This window comes from Anabrus simplex, chromosome 9 (assembly GCF_040414725.1).
Source record: "Anabrus simplex isolate iqAnaSimp1 chromosome 9, ASM4041472v1, whole genome shotgun sequence".
Lineage (NCBI taxonomy): Eukaryota > Metazoa > Arthropoda > Insecta > Orthoptera > Tettigoniidae > Anabrus > Anabrus simplex.
Window position 1 is genome coordinate 67,727,474 of NC_090273.1, and position 22,689 is coordinate 67,750,162.

General features: G+C 40.0%; 1 protein-coding gene across 1 annotated transcript; it reads right to left on the bottom strand.

The window, feature by feature from the left end:
- Window positions 1-105: 105 nt before the first annotated feature.
- On the bottom strand, window positions 106-19,327 carry LOC136880961 (protein dpy-30 homolog). Its single transcript, XM_067153513.2, has 4 exons — window positions 19,179-19,327; window positions 18,961-19,019; window positions 9,417-9,565; window positions 106-683 (listed from the first exon to the last, which is right to left on the bottom strand). Exons 1-4 carry the CDS (start codon window positions 19,192-19,194, stop codon window positions 584-586), a joined length of 324 nt encoding a protein of 107 aa, XP_067009614.1. The 5' UTR covers window positions 19,195-19,327; the 3' UTR covers window positions 106-583.
- Window positions 19,328-22,689: the final 3,362 nt, after the last annotated feature.

Consider the following 22,689-nt stretch of genomic DNA (forward strand, 5'->3'; position numbering starts at 1 on the left):
TTAGGTTTAAACTTGCACAGAAAGCAGTTGAAAGAAAGGTTTGGTATGAATTATCAGCAAAACAATATTGTGGTTGGCAGTGCTGATTATTCCTACTCTAGATGGAGTTGCTTTTTATCTCAATTATTTTCCACTGTTCGGTTTTTGTGGTCCCAAGATAAACTTCAGATTCTACTTTATGTCTCATTGCACTGGCAATTACAAAGCAATTACAGTCTTTCTAAAATTAAAATACACACAAATATACACCAGCCTTACTCAGAACGATTCTTGTCATGAATGGCAATTCAGAAAAATAACTGTTACAGGCATTATACGTCCCTTGTTTCTAGCCAGTTTCTTGTATCAGTAGTAGTAAGAATAGCAATGAATAAGACTGGTAAATATGCACGTTCTGCTGAGACAGATCATACATTTACACTCGAACCATGCATACATTCAGCCTTCGTTTTGTATGAAATTATACAACATTATTATTACACAATAATTACTGCTAAAACAAAACATTAACATCACTTTTCCGTTCATTAAAAGTTTTGACAAATTGTATAAAAATATAACACTTCAATAACACTAACACAAGCTACTGATTCGCTGCTGATGCAGCAGCAGCCGCAGTCTGGTCGTACTGACTCTTGTTTTTCAGTAAGTAGCCTGCCAAGTAATTGATTGGATCTGGTGGCCTGAAAAATAATAAAACATGCAAACATATCAGTGAAGAGGAAGTACAAACAGAAGTATGTACAGGGCAACCAACCACTCAACACTCGACGGAGAGAAAAACTGTAGAGGTCCAACCCTTCCAAAAATGAAGGTACCAACAAAAGGAAGGAAAAGTAAAGAATCCCTAGGATTCGCAAACCTAATACCGCTGGGTGGAAGAGAACAAAAGTTGATCAATGGAGATCGTATAAGAAAGATGACAGTGAGGAGCCTAACACAGGTGAAAGCAATGTTAACTCTGCTAGGTGGCCTACATTTCCAACCCACACTAACAAGATGACAGCCCCTAATTCCCCTTTTATCGCCTCTTACAACAGGTAAGCGAATCTGTGGCTGTATTCTACTGCCCCCACCCACAGAAGGAAAAGTACACATGCAAGTAAACTTCTAGCACCAGGAAACAGAAAATGTTGGAATGAAGGTTAGTGTCCCAAAAACCATGACTTTGAACATGACAAGAGGAAACAGAACAGGCAAGAGAGAGGTAAAAATCGGAAATGAGCCTTTAGAAGTGGCGGGCAGTTTGAGGTACCTTGGCAGCAAGATATTACACGACATTAACACAAAGAAATTAAATTAAGAACTACCGGTAAGCAAGCAAGTAAATCAGGGGTTTCCGAATGGCAGCCTGCAAGGGGTTTTTAAATTTTCTTTAAAGAAATGTGAAGAAAATTTACAAAAAATTTCATAACTCGTTTAAAAATGTATTATTTTTTTATACTTTTATAGACTCAAGTCATTCTTTAATATTATAATATATTTCCTGTTTTTAAGTATTTACTTGGTCTGAATAAATTTTTTATTTTAAAAACTTTGGCCCTCACAAATGTCAGTGCCAGGTCTTATCCATTATAAAAATGCCTATGGGATCCATACCAAATCTTGAACTCCACGCCAACCTCACTGTCGACATTTTATATAACGTAGCATGCAATGAATACCAAGAAATACTTTAATTGCCATGGGTGTAAGAAGCAGTTTCAATTCTTCGTTCTTCTTTCACTAGTAGTACTGGCTGGTACACAGAGCTGCACACTCAAGTAAATTTTCAGGGAAGTTCTCCTGGAAGTACATTGCTGGGAATTTATGTTCTTACAACTGTATATCATTGTTCCCTGCACACTACTCCCATTAAATTGTTCTTTAAATTTTGTTTTGACTACATTATTAATTTCAGTTTGTCTTTAGGAATTTTATTTTCCTTTTTGTCACATGTCAAACATTAATTCAAATGAACTGACATTATTGGGTGTTCCAAATTCAACTGTCCTGGGTATAATCATCATCATCATATTTTAAGGCTAAGCCTTGTCGTTGGAGCCATAGATGTCTATCTTGAGCCAGTCTTTTCAACTCGAAATGTGAAGAAAATTTACACTTGCACTTACTCAGAAACAGGTTCTTTTGGGTCATCCTCTTCTTCTTTTTCCAGCAATTCTTCCTTCAATGATTTTACAAAGGAACTCCTCATGCTGCAGAATGTGACCAATAAATTTTCTTTTCAGTTTTTCAATTTCAGTTACCAGATTCCGTTCCTCTCCTATCTTTCTAAGGACTTTGGTATTGCTCTTCATTTCAGTCCTACTTATCCTCTGCATTCTTTTCCAGAACCACATTTCAACTGCCTCTAGTCTTTTCCTGCTTTCCTGAAGTCCAGCTTTTGCAACTGTACAGAAGCACGCTCCATACAAAGGTTTTTGCAAAGGCCTTCCGAGTTTGAATATCTGTATGTTTGTTGGCCAGCAGATGCCTTTTATCTTGGAGGGCTCTCTTTGCCATTGCTATCCTCTTCGTGACTTCTGATATGCTCCAATTATCACTCGTGATCAGGGTTCCTAGGTAGCAAACAGTTTCACTTGTTCAATTTTATCAGGGCCAATTTTGAAGTGTGTTATAGGTGATTTCTTGTATTTACATACTGTCATGGTTTTTGTTTTCCTTGTATTAATTTTGATGGAATTTCATTTTATGCAATTGTAAAATAGTGTTTTAAGCAAGTATAATAATTAATTAATAATTAATTTTCAATTACCTGGCGCATACTGAAAATCTGATCCTGACAGCCCCTCTGTGGTCTGAAACTACACTGTTTTCATCCAACTTCCTCTCAACTACTTATCGCACCCTGAATAATTTAACATTAAAATATTATTCCTTTATAGAAGAACGCTAGTAAATTATTCTGAATTTTGTGGCCCCAACAATTTGGCACCATGGGCCCATTTATAAAAGCAGCAATGTCTTGAACTACGTACAAAGTACAGTAGTCTCAACTGTAGCCGTAATATTCAGTGGAGATATTATGTGAACATAAACGTTGTCTGCAAACCACCTTTCAGAATAGCTGGCAATGCTTCTTACATGAACTTGACCCTTGTCTTAGTAAAAAGACGGAACAGTTCCTTACTTCAACACACAATCTTAAAATGTTTTATCAGCGCTTTTCAAAGTGTGCTTGTAGGAAGGCAGTCATTATTCTTTACCTTGACAATGACAAAGCGTATCTTGAAGGAAATCGTCTATGATTCGACATATCGTCCTTGCGCATGGAACAACCGCTATGCGATAATATTTCAGCTTAGACCAGAAAGGTTCTGTCGTCGAAGGTTGAGTATGGCGTCAACTACCGTACTTCAACGAAATTTTGTTCCGTGATGTATGTGCTGCGGGTCAGTATTTCCTCTCTCAGCAGTCATAGCGATATTTCTAGACGCAACAACGATATGATTTTCTGCAAAGACAGTGAGAGTTGAATCAATCACTGTATAAGTGTATCCTCCACATGCTCTAAGATGGTATTTCTCAAATTTTCACAACTTTTCTACCGTTCTTAAATCAATTTCTATAAATAATAATAATAATAATATGTTATTGTTGCGTGTCACTAACTACTTTTGTGGTTTTCGTAGACACCGAAGTGCCATAATTTTGTCCCGCAATTCTTTCACGTGCCAGTAAATTCACCAGCACGAGTCTGGCGTATCTGAGCACCTCACAATATTACCAAAATGCAGCCCTAAATGCAGATCATTGGTGACTGATTTATTCACTTGAACCCATCAAGATGTACCACCAACTGAGCAACTCAGCCTGATTTTTTCCTATAAATTGTACCCCTTGTTATTACAAACATTTCCCCTTGCTCCTCTGATTTGAGTTTTAGACGACGTCTTTTTCCACCATTACTGAAAATTTTCCACGAACACCTGAATGGCGTAGAGCTGGGAAACTGAAGTAATAGATGGTATAAGTGATCACGAAGCTGTTTTCACCGTAGTTAGAGATAGAAAGTTTGCAAAAGGAGGGATATTAGGCAATACCATATAGTTGATAGGAAGACGTGAGGGAGTTTTTAAAAATGAATTATGATCGCTGGAAAGTGGTAAATAAATATCCTATGGGAAGGGTTTAAATCATTTAATGAGAAGTGTGAAAACAGGTATGTACCTTTAAAGGTGGCAAGGAGAAGCATCGATCCACTATATTATAACACAGAAATAGAGAGATTAAGGAGGAAGAAACAAAGCTAGGAAAGGTTGTGGAAGTAAGGAGAAATTGAAGGAACTTACCAGGAAATTGAATTTAGCGAAGAATTCTGCTAAGGATAACATGATGGCAAACTTAATTGGGAGTCACACGTTTTAGTGAAAAATGAAAGGGGATGTACAAGTACTTCAAGGCAGAAACTAGTTCTAGAAAAGACATTCCAGGAATTGTAAATAACCAAGGAGAGTTTATATGTGAGGATTTAAAGAGGGGAGAAATATTTAGTCACCGGTATATTAAGATAGTTGGATATAAGGACAAAGGCCTGGTTGATAAACAATGTATTTACAATTATATACAAGAGTTGAAAAGTAGAAAGGCAACCGGAATTAATACAATTTCTGAGGATATATACTAAAGGCTATGGGTTGGGATATCGTCCCAATCTGAATCACATACAGTATTTGATTAAAGTTTGCAAGACGGAGATATACTATATTACTGGCAAGTTGCTATACGAGCCCCAGAGTACAAAGGGAAGGATGATATATAAATAAAGCAGATAATTACAGGCCAGTCAGCTTGACATGTTTTACATGTAAGTTATGGGAGAGCATTCTTTCTGATTATGCCATATTATGCACGTTGGCAAAATTACTAATTGGTTTGGTAGAAGGCAGTTTGGGGTTGTATGTTTAGTCATCAGCCCGAAGGCTGGTTGGATCCTCAACAGCTCCGCCATCAGCCATCATAGATGGCCTAGGCATCAATGAAGACTTGTACTAAGGAAATGAGGAGCAAGGTAGTTTCCCATTGCTTTCCTTACTGAGCCAGAAGTTGCTATTACATATCAGTCTGCCAAGCCCACTGAAATGCATGCACCAACCGATCCTATGAATAACAGTTTAACACCATTCATAGCAGGGACTGGCTGCATAAGGAATGACATTAGTAGCATCGCTCATACCTCAGTCATTTTCATATTGTCAAAGACAAGTATAAGACAGAGACAGATCAATGAAAGTAACAAAATTGCTCTAGCCTATACCAGAAGAAATAGTGCACTGTAAACACTACGTCCCGCCTGCTTAGGAAAGGTTATCCCTGTGAGGGTCAATTTCTAGGATTCCTGCAAAATGTAGCAGATATTCTAGATTCAGGAGGTCAAACGGACTGTATCGCTATTGACCTACCCAAGGCCTTTGACAGGGTAGATCATGGAAGATTACTGACGAACCTGACGAACAACAGGAGAGAGAGGACTTCCCATGGCCACACCATCTGTCTGTTCATAATATTTCCCATTCCATAGAAAGTAGGAGGAGGTCATGCAGTGATAGAAGAGCCTTGCGATTTCACCAGTAAAAATATCATTAAAGAGAGACATAACACCATCAACAGGTACTCTCGTAAACAGAGACACCACGTCGAGACTCACCAAGATATCGCCTGGCTGACGTGATATAATTTTTAACTTCTCAATGAAGTGTGTGGAATCCTTAATATATGAAGGGGTGTTACCCAGGTGTGGTTGAAGAAGACTACCTAAATATTTCGAAAGGGCATATGTCGGAGAACCAATCATACTGACAATAGGTCTAAGAGGAACACCCTCTTTATGTATTTTGAGAAGGCCATACAGTCTCGGAGGAATAGCATCCCCTGGAAGGAGACTCTTTGCTGTATCTTCTAAAATAGAAGATTTTTGACCAATTTGATGGTCATATTTGAGTAGCGAGTTGTGGGATCACGACTGCTAACAAGGACAAGATCTTGTTGTCATATTCATCTTTATCCATCACCACCGTCGCGTTACCCTTGTCAGTGGGGAGAACGATTACATCAGAATTGTCCCTTAGATCTTTTAGCGCTCGGATTTCACTCCTGCGACCAACTAAGGATAGTTTGCCTAAATTACAACAACCTGGTATCTACAGAGTTCCCTGTACTTGTGGCAAGGTTTATATTGGGCAGACTTCGAGAACGGTGTGTACTCGCATCAAAGAACATACCAGATGTATCAGACTCAACCAACCTGATAAATCAGCTGTTGCTGATCATGCCTTAACACCTGGTCATGATGTCTTGTTCTAAGAAGTGGATGTTCTTGCCCGTATAAAGCAATATCGCCCAAGAATTATCAGGGAGGCGGTTGAAATACGTAAATACCCAGATAATTTCAACCGTGATACAGGTTACAACCTCAGTGAATCATGGCTACCTATAATCAGAACCATTAGAGAGTAATGCTTTGCTGTTACTATTCATTGTCTCTAGCATTGGGCTAAAATGGCGTCCCCTTTACATCTTTGGGCACCATTTGAAGCTTCCTTGTTGCTTTCTCCTAGCAACCATCTATAAGTCGTTTCTTTTCTCTTTTGTCTCCTGATGAAGAAAGGCAAGGTTCCTTTTGAAACGTTGAGTGTGTTTATAATTATTTTCACGGCATAAGCCCAAAAATTATAACTCATGAATAGTTACACGGGCTGTGAAAGTCTAAATGATAATATTTCTTAGCATATTTACAAGGATAAAAACTCAATTCAGATCAAAGCTTCTTGAAAAATAATTCAGGAAAAAATTAAACCTTAAAACCAGTTCAATAAGGCCAGTACTTTAAGCATAAATCTAGTTCAGAAATTTATGAAGAGACCTAAAGCAGTTTCAGTGAAGAGTAGTGTTCTAAAGCTCAGATACATGCAGTATTTTAGTACTTATAAAATACATGCAATATTCCATTATTTATAAATTAATTAACCTCTCAAGCCGGGAGCACGTGACATTCACGCTGAGCGAATCACTTGTTCCAAAACAGTCTAGCTCTGCCATCTCTTGACATTTCCCTGTACTACGCGACATATGAAACCTTGAGACTCTGTTCTCCCCCTCGTGTGTTTTCTTTGGCCTAGAACTGTAACTGTGATAACATACGTCTTGGTTTCGCGTTGCCAACTGCTGTTGTTTCAAGTGAAAGCATGGCAAGTCCGAGTACGTCGTATAATCTCCCGTCTGAACAAATTGTAGAATGTTTAGATGAACTGGGTGATAGTGATATAACTCCTATCATCACACACCTAAACGAAAAATAGTCTTCACTCTATAACATGAGTTTGACAGTGATGAAAGCGATGAAGATTTTTTGCCAGAAAAAAGTCGTGAAAATGATGACGTAAGTGTACACAGTGACAACAACAGTGATGTTGAAAATGAAAGTGTCTTGTCAGTGGAAGCGTCAAGGGACACAAGAAGACTGGAAATGGGACAAAGTGGATGATTCATACACCCCACAAAAAATTCCATTTATTGGAACATGCGGAGTTGTAAACTAGGTACAATGCATTTCAGAAGCATTTAAACTATTTTTCGATAATGAGATATTGCGTACAATTAAGGACAAAACAAATCGCTATGCCAATGACTTTTTGAATTCAAAGAATGATGACCTGACACCGTGGTCCAGAATTTGTGACTGGAAAAACGTGGATATTGATGAACTGTATGTTTATTTTGGATTACAGATGCTCATGAGAATTATTCAGAAGCCTTCCATAAAATCATATTTTAGTAAAAATCCTATTCTTGACATGCCTATATTCTACAATGTAATGACACAGGACAGGTTTGAACTGATAACTAGATTTTTACATTTTGTTGATAATTCACAATTTGAAAACTATGAAGGCAATAAAAAGTTGTTCAACTCCTATCATCACACACCTAAACGAAAAATACTCTTCACTCTATAACATGAATGAAAATATTTGCTTAGATGAATGACTGATTTTATGGAAGGGCAGACTGGGATGAAAACATACATCCCTCTAAAGGCTGCCAAATTTGGTATAAAGTCCTATGAGGTCTGTGAATCGTCCACGGGGTACTTGTGGCAATTCATTATATACACAGGTGTCACAACAGATATGCAAACTGAATTAGTGTCCACTGAAACACAGAAGACAACAAAACTAGGAGTAAAAATGCTAGAACCTCTCTTTGATATTGGACACACTCTCTGGATGGACAATGATTCTCCAGATTTGTGTCTTATATTGAAGAGGAATAGTATCAATGTAGCTGGTACCCTTAGGCTCAACAGAAAAGACATTCCAAAGGAAATAAAAGAACACAATTTTTTTTTTTACTAGTTGCTTTACGTCGCACCAACACAGATAGGTCTTATGGCGACGATGGGACAGGAAGGCCTAGGAATGGGAAGGAAGCGGCCATGGCCTTAATTAAGGTACAGCCCCAGCATTTGCCTGGTGTGTGGAACACAAATTAAAGAAAGGTGAACTTGTAGCGTATCATTCACAGGGTGTCATGGTTCTGAAATAGCTCGACAAGAAACAGGTTTCTTTCATTTCCACATTTCATGATGCCTCGATGAAAACCTCAAGAGAAACGGGGCAAGGAAATAGAGAAACCCACTGGCATCAGAATATAATAAGTTTATGGGGGGGTGTTGATCTCAAAGATCAGAAACTGCAGCCTTACCTCAGAGAGGAAGCGTTGCATAAAATGGTACATAAAACTTTTCAGATGATTATTGAACACAGCAATTCACATTTCCCTTATCATCTACAATGCATCCCAGAATGTGAAAAAGATCAATCACCTCGATTACAGAATTCAGTTAGTGCAGGAACTCACTAAAATCCATGGAAAGACTGCAGATTTCCATAAACCTGGCAGACCTTCCAAAACACCTCCTCCACAGAGACTTACTGCTTGACATTTCATTGTAAGGCTCCCTCCCACAGAGAAGAAAGCTGAACCTTACAAAAGGGTGTGTGTGTGTGTGTGTGTGTGTGTGTGTGGGAAAACTGGAAAATGGAAGGAAACACCATTCTGGTGCAAGGAATGCGGCGTCGGGCTCTGTGTAGATAGGTGTTTCAAAGTTTATCACACTGGAGCCAACTAATAGGCAAGTTAAAATTCTTTTCAAAAATTCTTTTTTTTTTTTTTTTTACTTTTTAACTTTTATGTGCGTATCTCCTCAAAATTTGGGTTATTTATATGCAAACGTTGTTGAGATATAAATGTTTATTTGAAGTACTGTAACATAGCTGCTGCTTGGCCATTTAAATTACAGACATGAGAGTCTTCAGGGCTTACAACCTGTTAAATGACATAACCCAAAAGACGACCGTGTATAGTATTCAGGGCTGGGAGAGTAAAACCAAATATATACTGTTCTCTTCACTCACCTTTCTTTGGCTAGCGTAGATAGTGCCTGAAGTAAGATGGGCACTACTGTTTGGTCTAGATACTGTCTGGTAGGCAGAGATTGCAAATCCACTCGAGGCTTCTTTGGTGGTACATCTGACAATCCAGGATCCTTCTCACCAGCTCCTTTCTGTTACGAATAGAAAATGGTATGGATAAAGAACCTGGAAGTAGCTTACTTACTTACAGGTGCTCTAGAATTGTATATTCATTAACGTATGAAAAACAAGTTACAGTGCAAATCTCTCTCTTTTTTCTTTATGACGGGTGTTTAATATACCATTTTTACACGAGTAATCCCCGCCGTCGAATAATCCCCACACCCTAATTTTAGGAAGGATCATTCTGAAAACATGAAATAAACTAAAATTCCTTCCATCGAAGGAGTAAAGCAGGCATAAACAAACATTTCATATCACTTTGCGAGTTCCACATGGTCTTTACGCAAATATGAATGTGTAAATTTACGGATATAGCTAATTTGCCTGAAAATATTTTAGATGATAAAAATACATTTTTACTGCTATAAAATATATCTGCCATGAAAATTAGCAAGTAGGCCTAGGTATTTCATTAATCTGAACTTGCAATAGGCTCGATTCCCTGTAGATCGGAAGATTCGCTGTCTCCTGCATTACTAGAATCCTCTCTTAAATTACTTACAAATTCGTCACACTCCACGTCTAAAACACATTTCACACGTGGTCTCTCTTTACTCTGATATTAATACGACCAGTGGTGGATAATTCTTTTCGTGAAATGTAAACACTTGAAACAGACACAACGGCGAACACTGATGTTAGTTTTGCGATACAATAAAACCTTCTTAAATCGAACTCTTTGGAACGCAAAAATCTGACTTTGAATTATGTGATATTGATTTAACTGCCTACTTGTGCTTCAGAAATGCCAACCCTTACCGCATCACAAAATATTCCAAGACCAATTACTGCATAGCCTACAATTAACATTGATTCACAGTTTAAACCTTTCAAATGCCATGGAAAAAAAATCCGAAATGTATCCAACAAGGTGTATTTACAGTATTCAAATAACACACTTGGATAACTTAGTGGCAAACATAACCTCACGCAACAAAAGAAAAAAAGAAACACAATTAAAAGATGAGGACAAATTATGCTGGCTCCCCTGTGCAAATTCTTTATTTTTTGGTACTGTTTGCATTTTTAGATGCCTTGTACTTGCACGGAAAGTACCCGATGCCCTTAAAACATCCTGGCTTATTGAGTTTTCTTATGACGAGGGGAGAAAATCTTTCGCTTCCATCTGCATTGCAACACAGTACCGTTAAAAACGTCCATTTTGGCTAGGCATTTTTTAAAAATCAGTATCATTGGCAAGGACAGTATAGTTCGGTGCATATGAATTGATTATAATTATGAGCCACACTTTTTCGCCAGCTGTCAATATCGCCTGTGTTTGCGGATTCTACTTCTCCGCACACTGCCTGTTACGTGATAGTGTTGCATTACTTAAAATAGTGAATACAAAAGAAATACAATTTCACTCAAACTTAGCAACTATAAAACACACTGTCGACACACCGAAGTGAAAGAAAGTGCGGAAAGCTACCCCTGCACATTCCGGAAAATGCATTCTATCGTGACACGGAGAAATTTTGAATTTTATTACTCTGTAAAATACTATTTTTAAAAAAATAGGGTGTTGTAGCAAAAGGATTGGGGAATAACATGGTCTATCTGAATCCTCAATAAAACCAACCTGCTTTTAGAAAAAACTGTGTTGCATTATATATTAAAATCCCTTCGTATTTTCCAGCCGCTTATCTCAAAAGCAACATGTTTTCACGAAAACAAATTTTGATGTTTCTTCACTTGAGGAGGAAAAACAATTATATTACTGTAGTTACATTTTTATTTAGTGAGGGTTTTCAAGGTCAACTCCTTTTACAAATAACCTTGACTTTTATTATTTTCTAATTTTATGCAAGAAAAAGCAAACAAATTTTGCCTGGAACAATTCAAAAAATTACAAGATTTATAAAATAAAGAAGGCTGAAAAACTTTATTACATGCTAATACTTTGTTTGCATTTAACAAAACACAAATGCAATTTAAGAAAAGAAGTTACCCTCCTCATAAATATTTAAAAAATAGCAAAAAGCTTAACTGGATACGATGAAGTCAGAAGTTTTCGCCTATTGAAATATTCTAGCCAAGGGATATGCAGGCACTCATGGAATACACTTTACGAGACAGAGTTGAAATTATTTTCATTTATGGGTGCAAGACAGACAGTTTGCATATTCAACGAGAGCTCCTGATAGTAGTTTAAGTCATACTCAGGTACGTGATTTGGTTGAGAAATTTAGAACAACAGGATCAGCAGCTAATTAAAAATATAAACAGAAAGGCACCAAATATACTCAAAGTCACTACAGTTCAAGTCCTAGGATATGTTTCTGCAACAACAATTTCATTCCATAAAAAAATCATCTTACACTGGAATGTCGACAAGTTTAATACATACAATTCTAAAAGTACAGAAGTTTCATCTTTATAAACCTGAAATACGTCAAAAATTGACTGAAAAGAATTTTAATCGAAGAATTGAATTTTGCGAGATGCCTGTATTGCTAAGAAATATTTGGTTTTCTGATGAGTGCAATTTTACCTTCACAGTTCTGTAAATGAACATTAACTGTAGGTACTGAAGTGATAATAAACCATGTACTTTGAGAGAAAACCATACACAGCAACAGACAAAAACAAATGTCAGGGCAGGTATTCTAGGTGATATAATCATTTGCCCATTACTACATACAGTACATACATCTTCATTATAGACTGTTATGTCTTTCAACATTCAGTCTGCAAGCCTCTGTGAATTTACTGAATGCCTCCACAATCGTCTATTCGTAACTAACTCTGTGGCCTCAGTTTCATACCTCACCTTTAAATTATTAGAAACCATGTTCAACCATTGTCGTCTTGGTCTCCCTCTACTTCTCTTACCCTTCATGACAATCCATTACTGTCCTAGGTAACCTATAACCTATCCTTTTTCATTCGCCTCACATGACCCCAACACTGAAGCTGGTTTATACGTACAGCATCATCCATCGAGTTCATTCCTAAGTCAGCCTTTATCTCCTCATTCCGAATACTCTCCCGCTCTTGTTTCTTGGTGATGACGTTAAGGCGGTGGTTTCCGACCTCATTTACTTTAAATTTATTTAGTTCTGTATTTTGTGCAACTGCAGAAACAGGCTTGCACACTGCAAACTACTGCTAGACGGCTAAGCTATCATTCTGCCATTTCCGTCAGATGGTGGAGTTGAAACTGTGGGTTGTTCGATTGCACTGGATAGGCGGATATTTGAGGAGCAACCAATCAAAGCGTGCAATGTACATTAATGGAAATTTTTCAGGAAAAATGAAAAACTGAGCTCCTAAAGTATTCAATAAAATATAACGCAGTTTTCACATTAAGTTTCTTATTGGGGATGTTCAAAAGTTAATTTACATTTTGGACAATATACGTTTTGATCTATTTTATAGGATATACCATGTTCTGAGGAGTTCACTGTATTTTTGTCATCATTAGTTCACATTAATTTTAAGTCAAGAAAATTAAAACGGTTAATCACTTCAAATTTACAATACCAACTTAGAACAGTATAAAGTGAAGATCTACCTGAAGGAATTCAACAAAAACTAAAATTAATTTGAAAAAACTGGTTCAGTGCAATAATTGCTTAAAGGCAGAATATTATTGTCTAGAATAGGCAACATTTATTACATTTTATGCATTTTTTTTTAAGGAAAATAAAATAAAAATATGTCACTGGAGGACATTATACGTTCCGATTCAGTCCCCCACGTGGACAATATAAGATTTGTTTTAATCGCTCACTTTCAAGATATTATTTCAATATTACAATATGCCTACAGATAAAATCTGAATGCAGAAGCATGTAGAGCACGAAAGATACCCCCTGAAAGCGCATCAAATTCAAATTTATCCAGAGGTGGACATTATACTTTTGATTAGTTACTCCTCATTTGTTATTGCAGAAAGAAGAAAATCTGCATCATTGAGCAAGTTTCTGTCAACAGGCCAGATTTCAGTTCAACGGAACCCATGCAGAGCAGCGGTCATTGTTTCTGCTGCCCCAAATAAAAAAGTGATCCAAAGTAAGGTCACACCTCTTCCAGGATTAAATTTAGCCATTTTCATACTTCATCCTCTATTTACTGAATGACTTCATAAATCCTACACTCAATGGCTGTAGTGTAAGAGAACAATGTTGCAGGAAACTCAATACATTCACCCCGTTTTCCCAAACTAGGTCAATCAGAGTCAAACTTCTTGCGTGTGTTGAGTGACCACGCGGTAGAAGCAACACTGGTCTCTCTTAATGCTCCTGTGAATGAAATGATCTTTCTGAGCCACACTAGCAAAAGTTCTTTGGTTATCCATCCTGTTTCATGAATTTCAGTGGAAGTGCCAGGAGAAAGTCCAGTTTGGAATTCTTGCTGCATCTGTTTTCTTCGGGAGGACATATTTATGTTCCAGTAGCAAAGATGCAAATTTAGGCTGTCACCGTTTCACCCATCTCGGCTCGTGTTAGTGTTCTAACTTGCCGGTTACTTTCTTCTATTAGTTTTGAATGGCCTTTAGCATTCACAGTTAGCCCCGTTTCATTACAGCTGAAGATTTTATCAGCGGCAGAAGAAATTTTCACCATCAGAATGTCGGCCAGCAGGGTAGCAGAGGTATGGTATACAATTTCTATCACTAAATTGAGTGCCAAAAGCCTAGATTGAGCAGACCCCTTGGTGTAATCCAGCAGGAGTAGGCTATGTGCCAACATGGGGTTTCACTCTCTCCTTACTTCCTCCTCCTCATCTTACATCCAGGTGCGCAGGTCATCCATGGATGTCAAACAGAAAGACCTGCACCAGGCGAGTTGAACATGTCTTCGGACACTCCCGGTACTAAAAGCCATTCACTAAATAAGAATAATTCCTATCAGTGGTGAGCTTGTTAAGTGTCCATTACATGACAAAGAAGGTCATACAACTGAGTGCTACCCCACTGAAACCCACTGAGTGAGCTGTTGGTGTAGCTTAAGGTCCTCTTAGGCTTAAATTAGGGTGTCATCTCGTAAAACCTCTCGCATGCAGATTCTCACCATCACCCTGCCCAGAAACATGATATCCTTACAACTCTGACTACCAGGGCCAGGAGGATTTGTGAAATGTCAGCTCTACAAGAGGGAATTAAAACCTTGAGAACCAACTTTAAGAGCCATCGTTACAGCAGAGCTTCGATCTCAACGGTTCTGAAATCGACACATAATCGGACGTCTGTTAAGGAAAAAGATGTAAAAGGAACTGCTTACCTACCTTACATACATAACACAATGGATCGTATTGCTAAAATCTTACGTAGGTACCATGTACAAACTGTTTTTGGAACATCAATTATGATTAGGCAACTCCTGCGACCACCTAAGGACAGTTTGCCTAAATTGCAACAACCTGGTATCTACAGAGTTCCCTGTACTTGTGGCTAGGTTTATATTGGGCAGATTTTGAGAACGGTATGTACTCGCATCAAAGAACATACCAGGTGTATCAGACTCAACCAACCTGATAAACCAGCTGTTGCTGATCATGCCCTAACACCTGGTCATGACATCTTGTTCCAAGAAGTGGATGTTCTTGCCTGTATAAAGTAATATCGCCCAAGAATCATCAGGGAGGTGGTTAAAATACCTAAACACCCAGATAATTTCAACAGCGATACAGGCTACAACCTCAGTGAATCATGCCTTCCTATTCGTAACGTTTCGCAGAAAACTGTGCTCTGCATCCTAAGAAGAATTCTCGACTGTCCACGAGAAAGGCTTCTTAAACAATGACGCTTTTGAATTTGGAACGTTATAATAGAAGTAGAAGTGGAAATGGTATGTTCATTCACCACCAGATTTCCCCCAGGACGTGACACAACACTAACGTTCGAAGCAGAAGCTGACCGAACTATCACAATCAGACCAAGCGGTTCACATAATGTGTTTGCGTAACATATGACAGGTGTAAGACATAGACATAAGCCTGGAATGAAACATCTGGCGACGAGGAACGTACGAATTTGGAAAAAACACCGAGACGAAATAACAATAGTGAAGGGGCAGGGAAGGGAACTACCTACGTAAATTCTTAATGGCTGGCAACCAGGTATTACTCATTGATAGCCAGTGTCCCTGTTGAAATTGTTAGGATTTCTACGTATTTCCAGAGCTTCCCATATAATCCTGAATCTGTAATGTCTAGTGTGGCTCACAAATTCGTCTCGCCCTCTTGGCGAGTGTCGTGAGAATGCCTTGTTTTTGTGCTGGATGGTGGTGAGAATCTGCATGAAGATAGCGATTTGGGTGGGTAGGCTGCCTTCCTTTCTTGGATGTTCTAGTAAGAAAGAAACTGGACATCTCCTTAGGACATACCGTCTATCATAAGCCTACCCACACAAATTTCAATGACCTATCTCAGACTCATCCTTGGCTTTAACAATATGAAAGTGACCGAGGTATGAGCGATACTAGCAATAACTTTTTTTATGCCCTCATGCAGCCAATCCCTGTTATGAATGGTATGAAAATGTCACTCATAGGGTTGGTTGGTGCAAGAATTTCATTGGGCTTTGCAGGCTGATACATAAAAGCAACTTCTGGCTTGGTGAGGAAAGCGACAGGGAACTACCTCGCTCTTCATTTCCCTATTACTGCTCTTCAGTGACACCTAGGCCATCTATGACAGCTGATAGTGGAGTTGTTGAGGATCAAAGCAGCCTTCAGGCAGAAAACCCAACATACGCTATGAAAGGAAGACAGGTTCCCCCCTTCCAAATATTAATATTATTTCGTGTTAAAGCAATCACCACTTTGGAAAGCACTTGGCCTGATGTGCACCTTGGCAAATCACGTGACATTCATCGAATAGCGTGCAGTATTGACCTGGTGACTACTCTGTAAGGTGCTGGTTCAAGTTTCAGTGATATTTCTCAACTTTGTCAGTTTTAAGTGAATTTTTTTATTGCCTGGAGGGTAGTGGTGGTGTTGATCAAGTGTGAGATGACAGAAGGTAAAAGGTGAGCAGTATTACAAAGACAAGTGTGGGAGATAATTTATAGGTACTTCCCGCTTGAGAAGGAAACTGGTGAGCCAGTGAACAATGTTGCTAAGAGCAGGAGCGTGTTGCACGTGCATGAGAAGTGTGGTTGAGAACTGTCAAGAAGATTGTTAATCAAGCAAAATCTTTGTTTCTGATCTGCAGAAATAACATTTTAGGGTCTCCAGGTAAGAAACACGGTCGTATTAAGGAAGTAACTGGAACGTGTGATTTCATAAATGCCTTCTGTTGTGTAACATGCACTATCAGACTAACTTTAGCAATAACAAAAGATGAGCCATTACTTATGGAAGTTCTAGAACTGTAATTTGATGGGAAAAGTGGCATTTTTCCCCTTCTCCAGAAAAAAAAAAAAAAAAAAAAGGAATAAGTGACTTAATGCCTTTTTCCACCGACCAATTCAATTAAGGAATAGCCCCAAATACCTTTGAACTCCAATCACTTAAAAAGCAAGCTTAATGCTGGAAAAACTGCACCACTTTGTACGTTTAAGTTTATAATATTTCCACAAACAATTCAGAGACTTCTTGTAATGATAAAACTAACATCCAAAATACACACAAGCTGTTTTATTCCACAGGTCAAACGCCTCTGAGGGGTATTTTGTTGTTCTGCCACTTAAAACAAATATCACCACCATCTTTTTTTTTTTTTTGCTAGGGGCTTTACGTCGCACCGACACAGATAGGTCTTATGGCGACGATGGGATAGGAAAGGCCTAGGAGTTGGAAGGAAGCGGCCGTGGCCTTAATTAAGGTACAGCCCCAGCATTTGCCTGGTGTGAAAATGGGAAACCACGGAAAACCATTTTCAGGGCTGCCGATAGTGGGATTCGAACCTACTATCTCCCGGATGCAAGCTCACAGCCGCGCGCCTCTACACGCACGGCCAACTCGCCCGGTATCACCACCATCAAACATGTCTTTAGCAGATTCAGTGTTGGAATTTTATCTATCCCTCCCGGTTGGCATCAACCCAAAAGGTTAAGCACAGTCATCTCTAGCAAACTACATAAAGTCTGTACAAGCAATCTGTGAATTATGGTTGCATATAACATAGGAGGCGATAGAGCCTCTAGAGCCTTTACTTTCTCCGTGATAGTTTCAAGATGGAGGGAAATAGGTGAGTCAAGATTGCATAACGCAGATCTGCACAACACATACCAAAACTCTGATGATGCACCTGAATTCTCTTATGCTTCTGTCATTTTAAAATATATGTTTCTTTTTGCCAGTGGCTTTACGTCGCACCAACACAGATAGGTCTTATGGCAACAATGGGATAGGAAAGGCCTAAAAGTTGAAAGGAAGCAATTGTGACCTTAATTAAGGTACAGCCCCAATATTTGCCTGGTGTGAAAATAAGAAACCACAGAAAACCATCTTCAGGACTGCTGACAGTGGGATTCAAACCCACATCTCCCAGATGCAAGCTCACACCTGCACACCCCTAACCGCATTGCCAACTCGCCCGGTAAAATATAAGTATGCAGCCTTTTATTTCCTGTACCAATGTGTTTCATTTTTGCATTGTATGGTGTATATGAGCACCATCAAATACCGATGAACTGAGCCAGGATCGAACCCATCAACTTGAGCTCAGAAGGAGTGTGCTCTTACCATCTGAGCTACTCAGCCCAGCATTTCAAAAAAGCTGTACTTATTACAATGACACCCACCATGTTTTTATGAATAATTTCTACAAACAGCTAAAATCATCATCTGTCGAAATTCTCTTCTGACACAAAGCTTTACTCAACATCAGTTCCATTATTACTCACATTTTTTCTCTAGGCCTAACTTACTTTTGATTGCCACCATGAAATTCTTAAACCTAGTCACAGCAGTAACAGAACAGTAAAGTCACTTAATCCCAAGAAATTGAAAATGATAAATTCATTGGAACAGGAATCGAATAATTTATCAAGGGAAAAGTTCAATAAATTTCCAATTTCTGTAAAATAATTTAAGAAAAGACTAGGCAGAGCAAAAATAGGGAATCTGCCACTTGGGGCGACAACTCTAAATGCAAACTGGGCACTAATTATTCTTTCTGTGTTCGTCCTCTGACAGGCCTTAGATTACTGCTTCATTCTCAGAGTTAAACTATAAAATTTGTTTACTTCCTGTTAGAAATTATATTCTTCGATTTCTGACAGATACTTAACAAAAGTGCTTCTATTTCTTTTATAAAAGAGGTAAACCCTTGTGTTCAGAAAAAGCTAAAGGCAAGAGTGTAACAGAATGAACATGGATATCACCGGGATCGGAAAAAGGCAGTTATTGTAAAAGGTCAAAACAAACTTACATAAAAACGGTACAAGTATATCTTTAGAAATCGTACTTACATCCGCTAAACCGTTGCTACCAGACGGCTGCGGCTCGGTTGTTTCTTCTGCAGGAGTTTCTGTCAGAAATAGAGCATTCGAATTATTGCGTGCAATTTCGTACAGGCATGAGTTTTAGCTAAAAAATGCATGTTGCAAAATTTAAAATGTATTAGCGACTGTGTTCTCTTTCGATCTCAAAATGTGCAAAGTAGGTTCTTGATCGCAATCTATCTCACCTGTGTTCGAAGCCATTTTCCATCTAATTTAATCTGTTTATTTCAGGTACCTTCACTATCAACAGTAAACGAAAAGGTATCACCGCCAACCAGTGAAATTGCAACGGCCATCGAGATAAATCGATATATCTCGTGCTATACGTGGATCGACATTATTAGAAGTCGAAATGATCAAGATTTACTGCTGTCAATATAGTTCCAAGACCAACAACATACGTACTGTTTGATTGTAGTCGGTCCTGATTGTTTCCACTCTTTTTTTTTTTAATTCTTTACGTAGTCGTATCTTCTTAAGAGCCTTTGGTCACGATGATCCTATCTAACCTCTTTAATTTTTTATTGACTGATTGCTACCAATTGCCATTACAAGAAAGAGAAAGTTTTACAATCTATATAAATGTAAACAGACGTGTGTGTCCGTATATTTCACCTTGCAGCCAAAACAAACCACTCGTGTTTGTGTGTGGCAGAAGCCTCGAGTTTCCCGTCGTGCACTACGTTGTTGCGTGTCGGTTTCTACGGTGGTGTGATAGATAAGGAAGGGGGTTGAAGGTGGCCAACTACATATAAAAATAGACGCGTGTGTCCATATATTTCACCTTGCAACCGCAACTATCCACCACAAACCACTGGTTTTTGTGTGCGGTAGTACCCTCGATTCTCCCATCGTGCACTATAGTTGTTACGTGTCGGTAGCTGTAGTGGTGTGGTAAATGTGGGGTTAAAAATGTCCGACTACATATAACAATAGACGCGTGTGTCCGTATATTTCTCCTTGAATCCACAAATACCAACCGCAGACCACTGGTGTGTGTGTGTGGTAGTACCATCGAGTTTCCCATCGTGCACTATAGTGCACTGGCGGTTCGTGCATGAATGGCTTTTGGGCGCCGCCCCACCGCCTTTTGAAAATCATTTATCGCTATTTCACTTTGTAATTGATTATATAAAGAAATGGGCAAATATAGCGAAGTCGAATTTAGAGTGGTGTGCTGTTCAGTTATACAATGTTATCTTTATTATTTCGGCTGTAAACATTTTGCTTTTCTATTTTCAAGCAAATGGTAACGGCTTTCAGACCGTGGCCGCTGTCCAGCACGTTCGATGCTTTCTCTTTAGTCGTGAGGCTTCTTTTTCGGGGAGAGGGCGAAGTCCGCTCCCCCCGCGTGACCATCGACTCAATCTGCATGGCCGCGACATGCTATTAATGTCTAAGAAGAAAGAGATAGCAGGAAAGAGTGGGATGTGATACAAGAAGTATCTGCCGGTTTCCGAGTTAGACTCGCTGCCACGGCAAGAGTTTGTGTTGGTAGGATAGTGCTGCGCAGGCCGTGTAGTGGTGATCACCCCCACAACGGTTGCACCTCACTTGGAGCCCACACCTCTCCTGCCGGTGGCCCTACCTCAAACAGCGGAAACAATGTAAGAGCTGCTGAGGGAAACGTTTCAATCTCACCTGATTGCCGCTACCCGTTGAGGTCCTCTCCTGATTGGTTCCTCGGTCGGTTGCTGTCCTGGGAGCAGTCCTGGGTTGCGGCTGGGCGGCCCTCACCTGGTGAGCCTGCGTCTTCTTCTTCCTCTTGGTCCTGGGGCGGCGTCTTCTTCCCGGGGATCTCTTCTCGGCAGGGGAAGAGGCCTCTTCCTGGTGGCCCTCTTCCCGGCCTGGTGACCCTGGGGTCGCGGGTGGCTCCGCTGCGTCGCCGTCCTCTTCCTCCTCCTGGCTGCCGGCGGTCGGTGTTAACACACGACTGCGTTCCCTGTCCTGTGGGGCGCACGTCGATGTCTGCAGCTCGACAGACACGCTGGCAGGCTGGGCCAGGACAGCAGCCTCTGAACGCCAGGGGGGCGTCCTCCTCCACTGCTGTGCTGCAGTCCGCCGTCACGGGCGCTTTCCTGGATTTCGCCCGGATTACAGGCCCATCCTGGTGGGCCTGGGTCTACGTCCACTTCGCCCTGGCAGGTGGTCGACGTTCCTGGTTGGCGGCATTGCTGTGCTTTGTGTACTTAGTAAAGTACAGCGATCCAACTGGGGTCGCGCCGTGCCGCCGCCTTCCTGGGTCCTCGGCTCTGTCTGGGTGGCTGCATCATCCAGGCTGTCTGCGACATCCAGGTTCTCCCTGAGTCCTGGTAGCTGGACAACCTGGTAATGTTGGGACATAAGTACCTGGTAGATGTTGAGGCGGATTGCAACCTTAGTGTAGATCACGACTGCCCCGCCTGGGATCACCTCGCCGATGAGTTGGGTGATCTCCTCCCAGAGGAACTCCGCGACCTGTGAGGAGATCGATTAAACGTATCGTCCCCTGGTACACGGGGTTGTACACCATCAGCGCCGGGAGTCTAACATCGGGGTGGGGCACCAATCTCACCCTGGCTTAGAGCTCTTCCATGCCTGCCTTGTAGTCGTAGCTTCTCCATCCTGATTCTCCTGTAAAAGAAATCCTGAAAGAGAGACAAAATGCGAGCACTGAGAAGTGCTCAGCTCTGACAAAGGCTCTTTCGAAATTATACTAACAAGTACAGCTGCCTGGCTAGCACTTAGAAAGTACAGAGCGCCTGGCGAGGAGACGGAGAGCGGAGCGAAAGGCACATACGTCCTTCCGCTACCACAGTCAAGCTCGTCCTCTAGTCGTGAGGTGTTCGGACTGTAGCAGCAGAGCCCTGACCAGGTCCCACACTTTGCAAGTATGCGGGGTGCGGGAGGAGCCTGGAAGAACGACGTTGCCTTGTCAGGGGAAGGAAGAGTGTAGGTGGGTGTATGGTCTGCAAGGTTAGTGCCAAATGCAGTAGAGACAATACACGACACTGCGAGATATCGAGGGACAACGATTAGAGCTCTGTCTAGTGGAGTGACCTGAGAGTTACTGATTCTGTCATAAGAGCACGTGTATTTGTTCGTGAAGTTTGTGGGGTTATTTATGCGTTTGCATTAAGTTGACATAAGTAAATAGTAGCGTGAGTCATTCCTTTATATCTCCTGTCAATGTGAGTGGAAAGATATGTGCTGCGTTTGGCTGCAATAACTATGAAGTGCAGAAGGATTCGCGGTCTTCCTTCCGTTTCCCTCGTGACAAGACAAGAAAATGTAAGTAAATACTGTGTTTGCATTCCAGTTACAAAGAGATTTTTATAGAAGGCCTACTTACTAAACGTCTGACCTGCGCGACCCATATTTTAATTCGCTTAAAATAAAAGAAGCATCTTTTATTGTTTTAATGCAGCAGTTAACCTTCAATACCGATGTGTTGTTGTAGGTGTGATCTGTGGGTTTTGATTTAATTCAGGAAAATGCTTATGCATACGTGCGTTGCTGGTTGTTTTCCAAGTTACCCCATTCGGAATGCCGTAATGCGTTGTCAAGCACTGAAGAAAATATGGGTGATTTAAGAAACGTGATGATGATGCAAATTTACTTTACCCTAATGAAATGGCAAGTATTGCTTTTAGGGAAATTTTGAATCTTTTTGCGGCTAAACTTATAAATTTTCTTTCTGTTAGTAGGCTTCAAGTT

What these genes read in the sequence shown, in the direction of transcription:
- LOC136880961 (XM_067153513.2), bottom strand. An exon ending in GTAGCAACGGTTTAGCGGAT is followed by an intron (nt 9,566 to 18,960) that starts GTAAGTACGATT and finishes TATTCGTAACAG; the next exon opens with AAAGGAGCTGGTGAGAAGGA. An exon ending in TCTACGCTAGCCAAAGAAAG is followed by an intron (nt 684 to 9,416) that starts GTGAGTGAAGAG and finishes ATTATTTTTCAG; the next exon opens with GCCACCAGATCCAATCAATT.